Raw genomic sequence first — 18,585 nt, 5'->3', positions numbered from 1 at the left:
AGGGCACACTCAATTCACATTTTTTTTAACTATCCCTGGCTTCTGCAAACCCGAATTAATTCCAAATCAGCATTTCTGAGAGATTTAAAAACACTTGCTCTCTGCATAATTCCTGAATTGAGGTCTTTATACATATGTATGAGATGAATACTTCTATTTTAAGTAACAATCCCATCTAAGTCTTTGTCTTATATGGATAAAATGATTGTGCTGCAAAGAGATACAAAGACTCATTGTCTTTGAGCTTTTCAACAGAAGATAGACATTAAAATGATTCTATTTCTGTAAAAACAGAAGACAATTTTGTATCAGAAGACTCCATCTCAAGGAATCATATGTATTTTTCTTGTTTAAAAACTCTCACTTTATGTAGCTGCTAATCTGCTTCATAAAATGCTTTTCTAATCTGAGAATAGATGTTACAACAATCCATGCAAAACATTCATACAATCCATCCAAGTTCTTTTTTGGGGGAGGACGGGGGAAGTCGTCCTTATACTTTGTGCAATGAAATTCTATCCTAGCAACTAACACACAGGCCGCTGTTGCCATGGTGACCGTAATAATACCCTCTCTTCATAGCTTTGTTGACACTGTTAGATGCTTTGGAAGATATAGAAACGGAGATCACGGAAACGTTTAATATTGAAATGCAGGTACTTTTAATCATAGTCACTAATTGTTACGGGACAGAACTACAAGTTTTCTACAACAAAGCAGTAACTCAGGAGTCCCTTTTTTAGTTAGTACTTTTAAACCCTCCAAGGAAAATCAATTTTACGATGTAATTGGATTCTTAATCTTAAATTGGGGTTACTATAGCGTTAATCACGGCAGTAGCCTAACGGTAACAAAATATGAGAAACGCCAATGGATACGATATTCCAGAGTGCAGCTAGGACAGACTGCTCATGACCACTAGAGGGAGCCTTAATCTTATGCTATATTCAACATGGGGATAAAAGGAGAGAAGTGGAAACGAAGAGGATCTGTATCTTAAATCCGGAGGGATTTCTTTGCAAGTGTTTTGAGTGTCGAGAGAAAGATATTAGGCAAGCAGTCGAAAATAATTCCCTGGAACCCCTTAAAATACTGTATGGATGGATTAAGGCAATAAACTACCAGCAGTGTAGTTAGTTAGGTAGACCAAATGGCCTCCCGTAGTTTTGTAACCTTCATTTAGTTCCTATGTTTATACTACTGTTAAATTGGAGACACATATTACTGTGAATTAATTTAGAAAAAAAAATGAAACTCTCACGTACTGTTCCTTTATGATGTTTTCTTCTGCATTGTGGAGCATTTTTTTTCTGTCTCCGAAGGAAACTTGTGAAGTCCTTGTGTTGAGAAAAAAAAGCAGTTGATTGGTTAGTAGGGTTTTCACATTTTGTCTGATTATTTAGAGAACATCCTGGCAAGGCCCAGAGATGTAACCGAACCTGCATCGCTGACACTCATCCATTCTCTCAACGGCACTTATTCTTGGTAAGGGTGGCAGCAGCTCAGAGCCTATCCCGAAAGCATCAAGCAGGACTACAGACACCACTCCAGTACAGGGTGAACACGCACAGGGAGCATTCAGAGAGTAGCACCGACAGCATGTCTCTGAAAAGTATGAGGAAACCAGAGTTCCCAATGTACCCCATGTTAACATGGGGACAACATGAAACCTCCAAGCAGTAGGTGCCCCAGGCTGGAACCAAACCCAAGACCCAGGAGCTATGAGGTAACACATCACCATTCATCTCTTAAGCTTGTTCACAACTGAGAAGTGCAGGAATGGACCCTATGCGGGTTCCAAGGTCAGGGTCAAGAGGTGAGCGAAAGTCCAAAGCCAGAAGACTATTTTAGTAACAAGCGCCAGAAACACAGTCCAAAAGCCAAGGTCAGGAAACATGCCCAAATCCAAAAGTCAGGCAAGGAGTCCAGGAAGAATTCAGCAAAGGCTAGATCAAGGGCTCAAAGAGTTGACAACAATAAAGAGCACAGCTTGAACAAAGAGCAGGGTTTAAATAGGTTTGGGGAGGGGAGGCGTGGTGATGTAAGGGACACTGGGTAAGCATGTGTGAGTTCATTAGTTACAGTTCTGTCTGATGAGGTTGAGTAAAGAGCCGCCTTATTTCAAAGCAGGGGTGGGCTACTGCTGCCTACTTGATCTGCACCTCTGCTGCACAGATGAAGAAGGCACTAGAGGTTGAGGTGCTCTCTGGTGGTGGGATGCTGGGACTGTAACATCATCCTTAATCGATTGTGTTGGTGAGCCAGTGGGTAGGTAGTACTCTTCTCTCTGGATCAGGATTTCTAAGCCAATAACCCAGTATGATGACCCAGGACACCAATGTGGGAGGCAGTGTCCTTTGGGTAGAGTGCAGGAGATGTTAAACTGAGGTTTGGGCTTCTTGGTCATTAAAGATGGCATTGTGCTGTTTTTGTGAGTAAAGGTCTTAACGTATGGCCGTCAGCCATATCACCCTTCAGCTCACAACTGGCAGCCCACTGAAGCTCAGTAGGTGTGAGCCTGGTCAGTACCTGGATGGGAGACCTCCTGGGAAAAAACTAAGGTTGCTGCTAAGGTCTGTGTGGGTCCTAATGCCCCAGTATGGAGATGGGGACACTATACTATAAAAAAGGTGCTGTTCTTTAGATGAGATTTAATATCGAGGTCCTGATCTCTGTCATCATTAAAAATCCCTGGGCGTTCCTCGAAAAGAGTAGGGGTGTCACCCTGGCATTCTGGCCAAATGTCCCATTGGCCTTTACCAATCATGGCCTCCTAATATTCTCATTCTATCAACTTCATCACTCAGCACTCTTCCCCACTGATAGCTGGTGTGTGGTGAGTGTACTGGTGCACTATGGCTGCTGTCACATCATCCAAAAAAAATTTCCAGCTTCTGTTGTTCCTGTTGTATAGTTTTCAGGCCCTTACCAGCATGTACAGTATGTAAAATGCTTCCAATTCAAACAGAGTCAGTACCGTTTGATTTCTCATCTGGTTGTGTTAATGTAGCGATTGTCTCTAAGGGTTATCTATAAACTTTTGAATGAAAGCTGATAGTGACCAGGCTATATGCTTGGAATGCAGTTGTTATTAAACACAAATTATATGGCATACCTGTTTTGTGTTTCACATTTGTTTCACATTTGCAGTTCCCAAATTTGCGAGCACATGTAAAATTTAATCTTGGACATTGACAACAACTGCTCCCCTGTTGACAATCTCAGAGAGGCCTTTTAGTGCTCTGTGAATTCAGCAGTGTCTGCACTGTGCCTCAAACACTCTGACCAACAGCAGACTTGTATTAAGTTCTGTACTATGTAAAAGTTAAAGACATGGAAATTGGCAATATTTAGAAAAACTAGCTTTCTAATGAGACAAGAAAAATACTACTGTCTGTAAATTGTCTACTATTTACAGAGCATTCTTCTCACCGAAGGTTATCTTCTTTTTAAAAAAGAAATAATACAATTTAAAGAGTATTTAAATTATACCGGATTTATTGTGCAAAATGTAATTTCTGACTTTGTTGCCCAATACTTTTGGAGGTATTTATGCAATCACTAGGATAATTAATTCTCCCGGAAGAATGAAAGAAATTTTTGTGAACTGAAACTCAACATTCTCTGCATATGCCTTACTGATCCTGTAAATATTAAAGATTGAAACAGAAGTTTTGTCAAACTTAAAATTAAAATTTAGAAGGAAATGGTTTCATACAAGTTGCGTAAAACTGAGCAAATCTGATTTTCTAAGAATCCAGGCTGTGTGATTCATGTTCAGATAGATTACTTTGTACATACATTATTCATACTAAAATAATGGCCTTGGATTTATTATCTTTCATTAAAGCCTCACATTTTAAACTTTTGACATATTAGATTGCAACACAATAAACCTCAAACCTAAAAGCACTGAATAAAAAGGCATCTGCAGGCACAGTGGAAGAATTGTAGTTGGTTTAAATGACTTGGCTTTAAATTAATAAGGTTACCATATACTAACAGGTAAAATAAGTAGAATGCAGTAGTTTTCGCCATAAGAGGATCTGTACACCCTGCAAACATTACACGCAGATGTAGAGCACTGTGGCTCCAAATGAACTTCTAAACAGTTTTTCAAACACTCTCTAAGCGTTTTGCTGCTTATTTATGCATGTAATTGCATTTCCGCTGGCATTTCTTTCAGCATTTTTCAAGTGACTGAACAAGTCTCCTATTCTGGGATTGCTTTGTCATCCTGTTTGTTATTGAGCACTGAAGCCCTGTTTGGTGTGCTGTGGTCTGAAGGATCCCCAACACAGCTCTCAGGATCTGGCAATGCCTTTGTGTACATAAAACAAATATCATAGAAATAATTATATTAGCTGATTAAGAAATTATCCCTCAAAGGATATTCCTATCACTTAATGTCCATTCATGTTAAATTAATTATTATTTATACAGGCAGAGAGGGGGAAAGATGTGTGAATTCTCCCATTGGGGCAATACTACTACTACTAATAGTAATATAATAATAATAAACATTGTTTTATGTAGAGCCTTTGAAAGTAAAGACTTAGAGAGCTTCACAGTAAGCGTAAAAAACAATTGAAAAAAGTTAGAAGGATAGATTACAAAGTAGGCACATATACTGTACAGAATATAGAAAATCAAGTGGTTAATAATAATTCCTTACACTTACGTAACGCTTTTCTGGACACTCCACTCAAAGCACTTTACAGGTAAATAGGACTCCCTTCCACTTGGATGATTTTTGATGGCAAATTCGAGGCCAATGCCACCCGCAGATAACGACAGCATTGGCTTTACAAAGGCTTTGGGAGGTTCTGAGTAGCATGAAGTCAGTCTTAATCTTGTAGCAGTTTAACTAAAGGAAATTTGACGTCATCCAGGTTTCTACAGCATATGAGATACAATAATTGCAGAGACAGCTATTTCAGTGTCAGGTTTAGCATGGACATAGAGTTGAATATTATCGTCATAGAAATCATAATTCTGGCCATGTAATTTTATCATCCGACCAATTGGGAACATTTAAATGCTGAACAGGGGGCCCAGTATCTATGTGGATTTCAAAATCACCCAGGATAAGGACCTTAATAAATCTGGACCATAGCAGAGATAGTAAATCAGCAAACTCACTTAAAAAGCATCATTATGCTTGGGGGGGGGGGGGGGTCTATAAACTTTAACAATGATTGTAGACAGAATTTAAAAGGTGGTTTTGAAATAAGACACTCAAAGGAAGAATGCAGAGGTACAGCACAGTAAAATATAAATAGCAATCTGGCCCCCTGCCATGGCCAGAGAGGAGAGATTGCGCAAAGAAATTGTATCTGGAGCAATAATCAAAACGGAAAAAAAAGAAAGAAAGAATATTTCAGTTTTTCAAAAAGGGCTTGCAATACTATTACTGCAGAGAGTGAAGTACTGTCTTCCTGTATCTGTATCATAATATAATGCATCCACTTTTCAAAATGTTTTGCTCTCATGTATTACTCTCTTAATAAACTCATCTTATTTTCTTAAACTGCATTTAAAGTGTTTTTCATGCTTATTCCACCTCTTGCCAGTTTTCCAGCTTCAAAACGTGAATATGCTGTACATGGTGAGCCACCCCAGCTCAGGCAATATCTCTGTGTTATACAGAGAGGGATATACTTCTTCTCACTAGGCAATTGCGTTAGATCAGTAAGAAAAAACATTGAATACTTTTGGGAAAGGCTGTCCCAGTAAACCAACAATGCATTTAAGGCAGTTCATTAACATCACCAAGTGCTGAACTGGAACCTGGTTTGATTTACAGATTAGTTAGCAATTGCCTACTCTGAAAGGAACTGCTTTTACTGGACTCCTCTGCTGTGGTTTCTTAAAGCTGCAAGAGCCCCTCAGCTTAAACAAACAAACTGAAAGAAGGAAATTATCTCAACAGTGTTGCTGCTTTTTTACTGCCACACCACAGCGATGCCATTTTTCTCTTTTGAATTGTCTGTTGTTCATGTCAAAGAAAGTCGATTTGGAAGTCTTAGATGTTGTGCCTTATGTCACATATGTTAGATGTTTGTTTTGGGTCACTTACTTTTGTGGTTCAAATACGGTTCTGTCAATAACTCCTCAACCGCCTGCTCTTGATTGACCATGAAGAAACGCTGGGAGGGAAGTCAACACATGCACAAAACTAAAGAATGAAACAGCTGGCAGACGAAAAACAAGCAAAAATATAATGACCCTTTATGTGTAAGATACAGGCTGTTGAAACTGCTCTTGGCCGTACTCTTAAGAACACAAGAAAGGTTGCAAAAGAGAGGGAAAAGAAGTCTCTCCTGTTCTCAGTTTTAACTGCACTTCCACAAAGTTTCCACTTGTGCCCGCTGGGTCATGTGCCAGTGTTCACTCGGAAGAAGTCTGCTAGGTTGACTTTATTAATGCGTTTGAAGATATCGCTTGTGTTCCCACGTACTGAATCAACAGAATCAACATATATGACAGTGTTTGCCTTTTGCTTCACAATTGTATACAAATTAAAATGGTTTAAATGTCGCTTTGGACTGAATTGAAGAATTAGTTACAACAGAGTTATAAGGATGGCTTCAACACATTTACCATCCCTCCATACTTTTTCTAACCGCTTCTCACAATACAGGGTTTCAATACAGCCACCACATACCCTGGCAAGCAATGGGCAGGATACACCCTGGATGGGAAGCCAGTCCACTGCAGGCCACACAGACACAAACACAATCTCTCACGCCAGGGCCAACCTTCCCAGAAGCCAATTAACCTACCAGCATGCCTTGCACTCTAGGAGGAAACCCAGGCAAACATGGGGAGAACATGCAAACGCCACGCAGATAGTGCCCCATGTTCAGAATTGAACCCAGGGCACCCACACTGCGAGGAAGCAATGCACACAACTGCACTACCATGTCTCCAAATTAGAAAATGCTGGATATCTGAGCTGTTTCCCCACTCCTCACAAGAAGCCATCTGGACGACACCGTACTCAAAGGCTCCAGGAGAAGTCCTGACAGCCCCCTTCCCCAGGCGGATCAGCTGCAAACACAGCCAGCTGAGATGGGTTCAGCAGACGCCAATGTCAGCTTCCTGTCACATCAGAGGAGGCCTAAAGGCCAAGGGGTGAGGCTGCTTTCACCCAAAGTACTGAACTAGGAGCTCAGTTTCCTTAAATAGCAGCTGGAGTATGAGAGATGAGATACTTCCTTTGCCGGTTCTCAACCTGTACTGGCAGGAATGAAGGGATCATGCTAGGACCTTCCACCTTCAAGTGATATTCCACCTTCAAGTGATACTCAATGATCTTGAATTTGTCAACAAGGTCACACCTCATCTATTATTCATTTAGACCGCAGCTATGATTTCTCTAATAATCTCCCTGAGCCACTGTGCTCTTACGAAGCAGGAGAAAATAAGGTGATTGTAAACACCTTCTGGAGAACAGTACAGTGCAGCACACATGAACTGGGGGATTATTTTATAATAAGGCCCAAAATAGAATTAAATTAAATTAAAACAGTCTTTGTTGCATGTGAATAAAAAAGCAAAAAGCAAAAAGTAACAACAGTTACCCAGCAAACATTTTATATAGACACTGTAATAGAAAAGCAAAACATTCTACAATATACAGTACATAAAAAACATTTCCCATTGAATTTCCATTTTTCCATTTCCAGTAAAAAAAGCTTTTCCATTGGAACATCTAAAGACATTATTTGAAAAAGTGCATTTGAATAAAACAATTCTGAATGCTAAAAAGATTTTTCTAATTTTCTAATTTCAAAATAATAAAATATTAGTTACTGTATGTGGCTACATTAAAAGTTTAAATGTGATTTTAAAAACAAAAAAAACTATTGCAGATTAAGAAAAATCCAGTCCAGATTTTCAAATGTCAATTTAAATATTCAGGCATATATTAGAAAACTAAACCAAATTACATTTATAATATTTATAAATACAAATGACATTGCTTAAACAGTTTATGAAGTGAACACTGTAATTCCCAATGATTTTTACAATGCTTATCCCATCAGTATACATTTAAGTAAGCTCAAATTTAGGTATTGTTGAATTGCCCGTAGAATAACGTAAAAACGTTTTCATCTGCAAGTCAGCGTAACAAAGGCACTAAATCATAAACACTACGGAGTAACTTCCACTATAGCACAAGCATGTGTGAGGTCATTAGTTTGAGTTATGTCTGATGAGGTTGACTAATGAGCCACCTTAATTCTTTACTCCACTTCACTTACGTACTTGCAAGGGTGGCTCAATGCTTACTAGGATACAACGAGACAGGTCAGAATGTTTAAACTGCACTTAAATTGAAAGTTGCAATATGTAGATTCAGCATTACTCGAGCACTGGATTTTAGCATTAAATTGTGCATTTGAGATGAAATTCAATGCTTATTGTCCATGTGGGGTCAGGGGAGTGAAATGAAGAAGGTGAAATACTGGTCACTATAAAATCTAACCCGAAACTGCTTTTGAACATACTTGTATCGTTGTTTAGCTGTTCACATGTTTCCAGTATTGACAGGAGTAGTGAAGAGTTAACCGATATTACACACTTACTGCGCACGGACATTAAGCACTCATTTTCATCCCAGGAAAGGTACAATGGGTATAATCCTGATCCTTACTCCAAAGTCTCATAAATACACAGGAGACGAGATGAGGATGGGAGAGGTCTGTGAAAAACTGCAATACTGTCAAATGGATATATTGTAGAACTCTGTTAAGAGGACTTTAGGAATGAGAAGTTATTTGGTGGACTCAATATTAGAATAAGCTCATCAGCACAGCAGGAACGAATGGTGAAGAGCAATAAGGAAAAAAAAGGGTTGTTTTTTTTCCAGCGGACATTCTTTAACATCCCTTCAATCCCGAACAAGGTTTCATTCCGTTTAGTAGAAAGATTCAGTGTGGAACCGATTCGTTAATAAGTGTGAATCTGGTTTCTTTCTTTTTCTTTGGGCTCTGCTTCCTTCTTCTCCTCTTATAAGTGAAATGTATTTAACCTTTGAAAAGAATGAAAAACAGGCTCCTGATACTGTGTACTTAATGTGGAAAAGATTCAAAGTGCCAGGGCATCCCCAGCACCTTGTCAGTCATTGGTACTGTACATTAGCAGTACATTATGGTACAGAAAGACTGTATTGTAATGTCTTGAGCTGCATTTAAGGATGGAAAAAAAACTTTAAGCAAGAGCAACATATACTGTAGGTTCTGCTGTGATACACAGCCAAATGACAGCAGCAAACAGCTTCTCCTGACTCCAGCTTAACAAACAGTAAGACCATCAGGATGCTAAGAAGGCTCTGCAATGATTTTAATGAACAAACACACACATAAAAAAACACTTTTTTAAAACCGATAAATCTAACCAATTTTCTGCTCAACTTTTTAAATGTTGTTTACCAGTATGAATGAAAGGAATGATAAAATTATGGTGTTATTTTCCAGATGGAAAGGATTGTGTAATTTGTTTTCACCCTTCCAACACAAACTAATAGCTGACAATTAAGAAACATAGGTCATTTTCATAAAAAACGTCATTGAACAACTGGGATTAATGTTTGTAAAACATTTAAACACATTTGTGCCTTCAAAAATTACATAATGTGTCATTGGAAGGTAATTCTATTAACAAAGGCCTAAATGCAATTTAATATATTTACTGTTTTTTTAATAATCACAAAATAACAGTGTATGTAATGATAAGTACAACTTAAACCATTCTTTTTTGTGTAACATGACAAAGAACTGAAAGAAAATTAGGCTTCTTTGTTAGTAGACGTCTTTCTATTCAGAACCATAGTTTGTATTATTCTAAGTTCCTGTGCATTTCCTAATCAACGTTTGACCAAAGATAAAAATATGTTATATATTAGCCTGAAAAACTCTGTCAAGAGTCCATTTTTTTCATTTAAGTAACTCTTTGAGTTGAGGTGTTTTTACAAAAACAAAACCGCTAAACAAAGGGCTCCTTGGCTCGTGTCTACAAGGAGAGGCAGGAATTAGCTCAAAGATACGTCATCGATTCTCGGTTCTCTCTCTCTTTCGCCTGCGCCACGGCGACGCTGATGCACTGCAGCCACTCCTCCGCGTTCTTCTCGTCCTTGGCCTTGAGAACGTAGGTCTTGCTGTCGGTGAAGATCTCGAAGGCCCGGGGAAGACTGCGGTCTCTGCGCTTCTTGGCCACCGCCTTCACACTCTGCACCTTGCTGAGCTCAATGGGGCTGTCGTCCAAGTCGTCTTTCTGAAAAGATGGATTGGATTCGTTACATTGCTGTCCGTCGCACACAGAAGACTACACGGCTGTGCCATAGAAATGCTACAACTGCATTCTTGTTAAACGAACTTCATCCACTCATCCACCAGTTAGAGGCAGAGTTGTTGTTCGGTGTAATAGTAGTTATTTGAAGAAAATGTCTGCTGAAGAATTACCTACATGGGTGGCTGCTGTTTCAGAGCTGAACAGAAAGGTACTGTAGCTAGGGAACAAGAATGTGTGAGTTTTATGAGCATCAGAAAATAATGTATGAAGGCTTTGGTTGATGGACGTTAAAATGAGTCTGAAACTTTAATTTGACCATTTGGGACTTGTGTGTAAATGTCAATAATAAACACCGACATTACACCTTTTGACATTCAAGTGTTGCCAGATCTTTGGCAACCTCTTTTGGCAAAACACTAGTAGTTAATGGGCTGCAAATCTTCCTAGAGATCACATCAGCTGAAAGGTTTCCAGCAGGGATGTATTCTCCACGTTTTGACTTCTTGTAGCCACTTTTGGCACATTGCTTCCCGGGTAAATCTGCTTTGAATTAGTGGAAACTTTGCGACCAATGTAAAACTTTCTGACCAGGTTACCACAGAATGCGGAAAGACATTCCAGGAATCTTTAAAGGCACTTTGGTCATGAACGCCACGCTCTCTGAGTGAAGGAAGAGAGACAAACTTTGAGATGACAAAAGACAGAACAAGGCATTTCCTTCAAGCTGTGATTGGCCTTGGATTGATGAAAGGGTAACTACATCAAAAGCAATCAGCGTGCTATTTGATAAGGTTTGAAAGGGCCCTATGCTTCCAAATATTGTTTAGCAGATGACAAATGGTTTACACATGCACCACGAGACAACAGAGAATGGATTGTCAAGAGGAATCAGCAACAAAGAAATCTAAATGTTCTTTAGAATATCTGTGGCTCCAAAGGAGATAATATGGACATGACAGTCACTCTGTAGCCAAGACCCCTGTGAATTTATATTGAAATACTGTATCTTGTGCCTTATTTTGATGGTAAACTTCCTAATCCACTTTCCTTCTCTGTAAATGTTCCTTCAAAATGGGAAGAATGCAGCCACACAATGTCCTTTCTGTTGAATGATATCAGGTTTAGCTGCAAATCCACTCAAAGTTAAAGGTTGTTTACAGTGCAAAACCTGAAGCAGACTGACTGCCCTGGAGGGCTGTGTGCTTAATATGGAAACTCTGTTACCCATGCATGTTACACCCTGCATTCCTAAGATCTCTCTGTGTGCAAGCCCATTCTCTCCACACTTCCATAAAACACAGTCCTTTGCAGTTCAGGTGCTTTCTGTTGCTTGACATGTACAGTAAATGTATAAATAAAAGTCTGCCTTCATCATTAAAATTAAATTGAAAGGCAATTTCATATCGACTGTAAAAATATCAGGTGCTGCATCCGAAGTATAAAAAGAATGAATGACCTTTTGCCTAATGGTCAAGTGGGAGTGAGTCATGTTCAGATTGCCATTCAGATCTTCGCAGGCTGGCACACCGACAAGAGAGCCCGAGGAGGGTAATCTTGTTCCGGACCCTCTGCTCTCAGTGAAAGATTTTTGTCAGCACAAAGATGGCCCTTATTCAAGCCTTCCATGACCTAATGCTGAGCACTGACTCAGAATCACGCACAAAGCTTGTTTGTTGGATGTATTAATGTTAGGAACATTGAAGGCATCGCAAGATGTCTTTGATTTCAATTAGTTCAATTGAAAGTTCGTCGCCGGGGTCCCCTCAGGGAGGTCTTTTACTGGAACTGTGCTTTTTGTCATTTCTGTGTACTCTCTGGAGTAACATTGGAGTGATATTCTAGCGCTCCACAATGTCTGGCTTGTGTTTCGTAATGTCATCATGATGGCTTGATTACAAGAAAGAAGAAAAGTCAGGAGGAAGAAAGAAAGAAAACACACCACTGCATGTTCACCGAGGGCGAAATGGAGACCTACCGATTTTCCTTTCCGAAAAAGGAGCTGGTTTCCCGCCAGAGTGAAGTAACGGGTTTTCCATCTTTTGATGAACCTCCACCGGACTTGCTTTTCCTTCAACTTGCCTTCAATGAGAGGCTGCCCATCCTGGTTTACCACTGCTCAGACAACAGGATGCCACTTTAATGCACATTCAGTTCAGCCGGGAGAAATCACTGGAGTGGTATTTTCACAGGCAGGCTCGTCTCTTATAATACCTCAGCAGCCTAACGATCTTTTATGCTTGCTTTCTGATGGATTATTTCCTATTTCTGCACCATCTTTAATTTGTGCTGACATATTTTTGAGAGTCTGCTTTTACCATGGCAAGTCAAGTTAAAGATTTCTAGGGGCTCCACTCCACGGCTTCACACAACCCCTTTCCTGTCCTGCGGTATTGCTACACGATCTAGCTTTCTGGCTAGCGGAGCTAAAAAAAAGACCACACGCCTACAGTGGGGTGCTTGATTTCAGCCATTCAAGTCTGCCTGACAAGTTAAATCCACAAACGGCATACCCTCCCGCACTCTGGAGGATAGTGATGGAGAAGGTTTAATGACCATGACCTCCAACGAAACAGAAAAGGCTGTATTTCAGCTCATTTCCTAATGTTATATCCTTCCTAAAGGAGTATATGTCCTTGGAAGCAACACTCATGTCAACTTGGATTAAAGGCACTGAGCCCCTGTGTCTATTTAAATACAAGCATCATGTCTGGGTCACACTCTGTGCACAGTTTATACTTTCAGTGTTAATGTTGTGCCAGAAAATCAGGAACATGGGTCTTGTTCCAAATTCTGAATAACAGAGCATTGTCCTCCCTGGGTTTTATTTGATATTTCCATCTCACCAACTGTAATTTTACTCCCTTTCTCTTTAGGATTTGCTCTGGCTGAACTACTGTATGAGTTCCAACTGTTGGGATCTAGGCTCATAAGTCTAAGGGTATTTTTGGTATAAGACACAGCCCATCACTGCTGAGAAACTGTGAAGCTAGAGAAATCACATAGACTCTAGAGAGTTGGTTGTCCTTCCCTGGAAAGAAATTCCACTGCACTGACAATAACAGCATTGAAAATCATTTGGAATGAAGCCAGGGATGATTGTAATACTTTAAGAAAACATCACCTTCAACTCAATCTGTCCTGCTTATATTTGTGTGTCACAAGTAGTAGGGTTTCATGGACAAAGTCAAGTCTTTTAAACCAATTATACTTTGGTAATATTTTACATTAGGTTCTCCAGAGTACAAATCCTTTGCAATCTGGAATAGATTAACAGGCTGTTAACATGGTATCTTTAACCTCGATGTAACTGATCTCTGCTAATGATAAATTACTAGACATGTACACTTACAGATGTTTCACTGTGTAAGTGTGTTATTCTGTGTTAATAGCTTAATAGGTTGTTAATTATGCATTTAGAACTTTTGTTCATGAACTTTTGTTTAGGTCATTTTAATTCAATTTAAATCATGAGATGAGACTACGAATGGAGAAAAACAGAGCCACACAAATAGAATTAAGATCAATGAAGATCATATTTCAAGTTCAGGAAGGACAAGGGTAATTATCACCCATACAATAACAAAAACAATGTGTCTGGTATATAAGAGATGTAGTCAAGAATAAACATGATGTAGTGAAATCCCTTAATAGAAAAACTATTAGAAACTACCGTGTGTTTCTTTTATGTCCATACATATGTTGTTACTGTTATTACATCTGTAGTCTGCCTACACAAATGTAGAAATGTTTTCTAGTCTTATACCATAATAGCATTAGGGAAACAGTGGGATAGGTGACTCAGCATTATCATTAAAACTTTGATGCCAGATGTCAAAAACTCAAGCCAGCTAATGGAGCTGACAGTCATGGTGGGGTATTCAGAAAATCCTTCTCTGGATTCCTTGGGCTTTGATGTGTCCAAAATTAATAATATGGAATAGCCAAGAAAACTGTGGAGACAGTCCAGATAAAAGTAATTGGAAGCAAATGTAAGTTTCAGTGGAGTCTAAAATAACTTAAAGGATAAAAAACACAACAGTCTTTGTTCTTTCTTACAATAACATCCTGGTTACAGTCATATTTGTTTTCTTGGAAGGAGACAATGAGAATACATTCTATGCAAAAGTGATGTACTATATGTCAATAAACTCATACAATCTTTTAAGATTAGTCCAACCTAATTACAGAACTGTTCCTTGACCAAAATCATCAAATCTCCCTTAAGCTTTGAAAAACAGCCATGCCCAGTGTAGGCATTCTGTTGCCTTATGGGTTGTCAGCTGTCTCTGATGCGCTAAAAAGGACTGGGAGCTGGACGTAATGTACTTCTGTAATGTTCTTCTGGAAAAAAACCCTACATACTGTATTTACAATACACATTCTTTTTAAAGTCATAATGCTTTTGGTTTTTCATATGGAATCTGCATCACTTGGCATGATTTCTTCACACATAGACAGCTGCCCCAAGGTACAGAAATTTGATTCAACTAAATGAGTACTGCCCAACCCCCCAAAAAAACAATTGAAGCCTACATTTCTTGCATTCCTTACATTCTTCAGCATTTTCTATCCTAAAAGTGTTGTACACTTAGGAGGGCACACTCTCCATCCACAGCTGTAGTGCTGCCCTTACCTGGGTGACACCCGGCACCCATTCTGTACCAGCAGCCCCACGGTGGATTATACACAGCAGATTATGTAATGAAATGAGAAATTGCTCCAGGAATAGAGTTCAAGTGGGATTATAGGAAGGCCAGAGTGTCACCAACAAGGACTGCAGCAGAAACCTGGATTTCTCCTTAAGTCTCCCATTAACAGCACTAACCTGGCTCTGCCTTCCTCCTGAGACCTGATGAGATCAAGGAGACAACACTGCCACCACAGCCTGAGCTCATTTCATTCAGCAACGGCACATCGCTACACATACAAAACTGAAAGGTGGTTGAATCTGTACAGATTTTTCCCGAAAAGGGCAATCTGGGATTGATGGGGAACTATCAGGGACATAGTTAACTATCTGTGGTCCCCTCTGTTAGCCGGGACCCCCACCTTCACTCTGTATAGCAGTGGCTTACTTCTTGCTGGCTAGTGAGAGCAGTCCTTTTAAGGATAACAAAATTATGCCATCTTGACTAATAAAAGAGCACTTCCTTTACCACTCTTCTGCGTGTTTATTGCCCACATTACAATATTCTTTCAGAGATAATAAGGGCGAAAGTTCTGATCTCTCAATGTACAGAGTATATACTGTACACGAAGCTCAATAATTAATGAGTATATACACAAAGCTCATCAATTAATAATATTAATTATTTGCCAACAATTAGCTTCATGATCTTGGCAGAAAGTATTTTTAGTCATACTTCAGTTTAGAACTTGCAAAATTTGATATTTAATACAATATGTTTATACTATGCCAGCAGCCATATCACCCTGCAGCTCTCAACTGGCTACCCACTGAAGCTTTATGGTATAAAGCAGTTTGGCAAATGTCATGACGTTTATAATACAATATAATTCACTTATAAAGTGGTTTGTTACATACAGTTCATCTGCAGCAGGGCTTGGTTATCATCACATAATGTCATTGTTAGTACTTTAATCAGCTTCCAAAACATTTGTAAATGGCATTCATGACCCTTAAGCTTAAGTGTTATTGTATTTATTCAAGAATTATTCCAGTTTATAAATAATACATTAAATATTAGTGTAATACTTTAAAAAACATATAAATAGTGTGCTGGTTAATTATCTTTGAATGTCAACATACATAATATAAAAAGGAGAAAAAACAGTTCTGTTCAAACATTTATAATTTAGGGTGAACTCTGCAGTGGAAATTTATTCATTACTCTTAACTGAAACATCTATAGTTAGCATTTTGCAACCTCTCAACTACCAACTATATAAAATGCAAAGTGAGTAAACATCCTACACAAACACATAAATCATTTTTAAAAGGTTTTCATTCAACCAAGGTTTGGAATAACAGTGGATGCAGGAAGAATCAACAAATGAGTCAGAGATGTAGGAATTTAAACAGAACTCTACGAGGAAAGCACTTGCCCAGCGCTGTTAACACATTTTATTTAATACTTTTAAGTAGAGAGCCAGCAGCTGTTACACTACAACCCACAACCATAAAGCCTAAACACAGGTGATGTCAGTGAAAAACACATATGAATGACATTCATTTAATAGACAAGGCTACTAAAAACAGTTAAATCTAAGTTGTTAACGTTTCATTTATTGTATATATGAGACTCAGGACTTTTTAATTTAGCGTGTTGGTGTTTTTATTGAAAGAGCAAGAATGTTTACAGACACACGTCTGATATTTGTACCTAAACACTTGCAGAATGTCCCTGTTCATTAAGGAACTGCTAGCCACCCGAGAACTTTTAAAACTATAGAACTGTAGTTCCTTTGTTTCAGAATTTCCGTTTTGGCTTTGCTAGCTGGGTCTTTACAGCTTTCAAGTGGGATCCTGAACAGCTTTATGGAGTAACTTTGTTTGACATGCAATGAAAGCCAACTGTCCTTCCAGGGGGCTACCAGAGACTTCAAGACTCAAGACGTCTGTCCCAAACCTGCTGCCAAATTCCTGTCTGATCTTATTAACAACAAAGAAAAAAGAGCTTCTAGATTTTTATCTTACAATGCAGGTTGTATATTTAAAAGGAATTTAGTGCTTCGCAAACAAAGACATTATGAAAAAGGCACAATAATTTCCTGTAGCACACATTTTTCCAGTTCCTGGTTTTCAATCAATGCTGTTTCATTACAACATAATCCGAGAAAAGGTTACTGATGAAGGCTGCGTACATGGAAGGCTTTGTCAATGGTGTCAGTCTGAGTTCATTATTGATTAGTTAGCTCAATATTTGAACGTCTATCAAGTCCCATGTATTACATGGCCAGTCTCCTGTGATTTGTAGACTGGTCTGCCATTGACTTCTTCAATGTGCACAGTGCTGGACACTGTCTTTTACTAATCCTAGACAATTGGCTTTTTCTGCACGAGTGTACACGCCAGTATCATGTAATAAAATGTGAGACAGCTAGCCTGTTTTGTGCCATTGTGTATGCAGCACAAGTACTACACTTTTATTCCTGATCTTTGACTTCTTTATTTTTACCTTTAGTGAAAGAGGGTGTGAACTGCAGCTTGCTTGATCTTCAATTATCAGCTGCAGATTTTCATGTTATATTTGTTTGCTAATTATAGTTGTGTTTCAGAAGACATTTGCATGCTAGTTTTCGATACAATATGATACGAGATTCAGAATTAATTCAGAAGCGCCAGTTGTGGGGTTGTGTTCAATTGCCTACAAATAAAAATACAAGAACAGAGATCACCTGGTCATGTTCGTTTAGCTCCAGTGTTCACCAGTCCCCATGCTAAGAAGACAGATTATCAACCTCCACTGCAGAAAAGACAGGTGAAAAATGCAGACCCAGCAATAACTCCGCCGTATGCTTCCAAACTAACCAGGACCATTGTCCAATTATTATTGGATAATAATTATTTATGCGGCATGTGCATTCTAAAAATATGTTTGCAAGAAGATTCTGGACAAATGAACTGATCAAAGTTTTGCATTAATTTACAGTAAGTATTTTTAAAATCACTTCTTGGCCGATGGAGTGCACTTTCTTGTCATTTATGAATATTTTGAAAAGAAAACTAGCCGTTTATCCAGTAAACCAATTTAGGTAAATGGCCTATTGGGAATTAGGCCTATTGACTAATTTCGTAGTGGGCCACCCCAGTTCTTGTACACACACACCTAATTAGACATGTCTCTTAAAGCACAAAAGACAAACAACAGCTCAGAAACAAGAATGGAGTGAAAGCAGTAGCATGTGACACTACTGTTGTTGCATTGGCTGACCCATAGTAACCCTCTGCAACCTTTGTGTTTGTTCCTTACATACAAAAGAGCAGCTCTGTCAGCTTGAGATCCAAATTGCTCAAGTTTAATTGACCAGAAGATATGTCTCTTTCCAAATCGGTCCACTTTTTAAGAAAAGAACTGTCCTCTGAGACCAAGAATAATGTGAACCCCCCTGTGCTGATGTAGAAATACCAGAAAACAATGCATTCCATTTACAACCAGCGCATGCCTCTCCTCTCTTGAGGAGACACACATTTACATAAACAGCTGAGCTTTCCAAGAAAAGAAAAGGCAACAGATGCAAATGCACTTGTATAAACTGACACAATACAAACCTTTTTTTTCAAGTTGTTTGTTATTGACTGTAACGGCTTCAGCTCGTAATGCT

The 18,585-nt window shown here is 38.9% G+C and overlaps 1 protein-coding gene across 1 annotated transcript in view; it reads right to left on the bottom strand.

Annotated features, from left to right (window-relative positions):
• Positions 1–7,588: 7,588 nt before the first annotated feature.
• veph1 (ventricular zone expressed PH domain-containing 1) overlaps positions 7,589–18,585 on the bottom strand; it is a 61,685-nt gene continuing 50,688 nt past the window's right edge. The window contains exons 13-14 of the mRNA XM_088913868.1: positions 12,275–12,411; positions 7,589–10,281 (exon numbers count right to left, since the gene is read on the bottom strand). Coding sequence (XP_088769994.1) covers positions 10,045–10,281; positions 12,275–12,411 — 374 coding nt within the window. The 3' untranslated portion in view covers positions 7,589–10,044. The remainder of the gene's footprint in view (positions 10,282–12,274; positions 12,412–18,585) is intronic.

The sequence above is a fragment of the Atractosteus spatula genome, chromosome 4 (assembly GCF_055471065.1).
Source record: "Atractosteus spatula isolate fAtrSpa1 chromosome 4, fAtrSpa1.hap1, whole genome shotgun sequence".
Lineage (NCBI taxonomy): Eukaryota > Metazoa > Chordata > Actinopteri > Semionotiformes > Lepisosteidae > Atractosteus > Atractosteus spatula.
The sequence above is the reverse complement of the archived record's forward strand: the minus strand, read 5'-3'. Positions and strand labels throughout refer to the sequence as shown.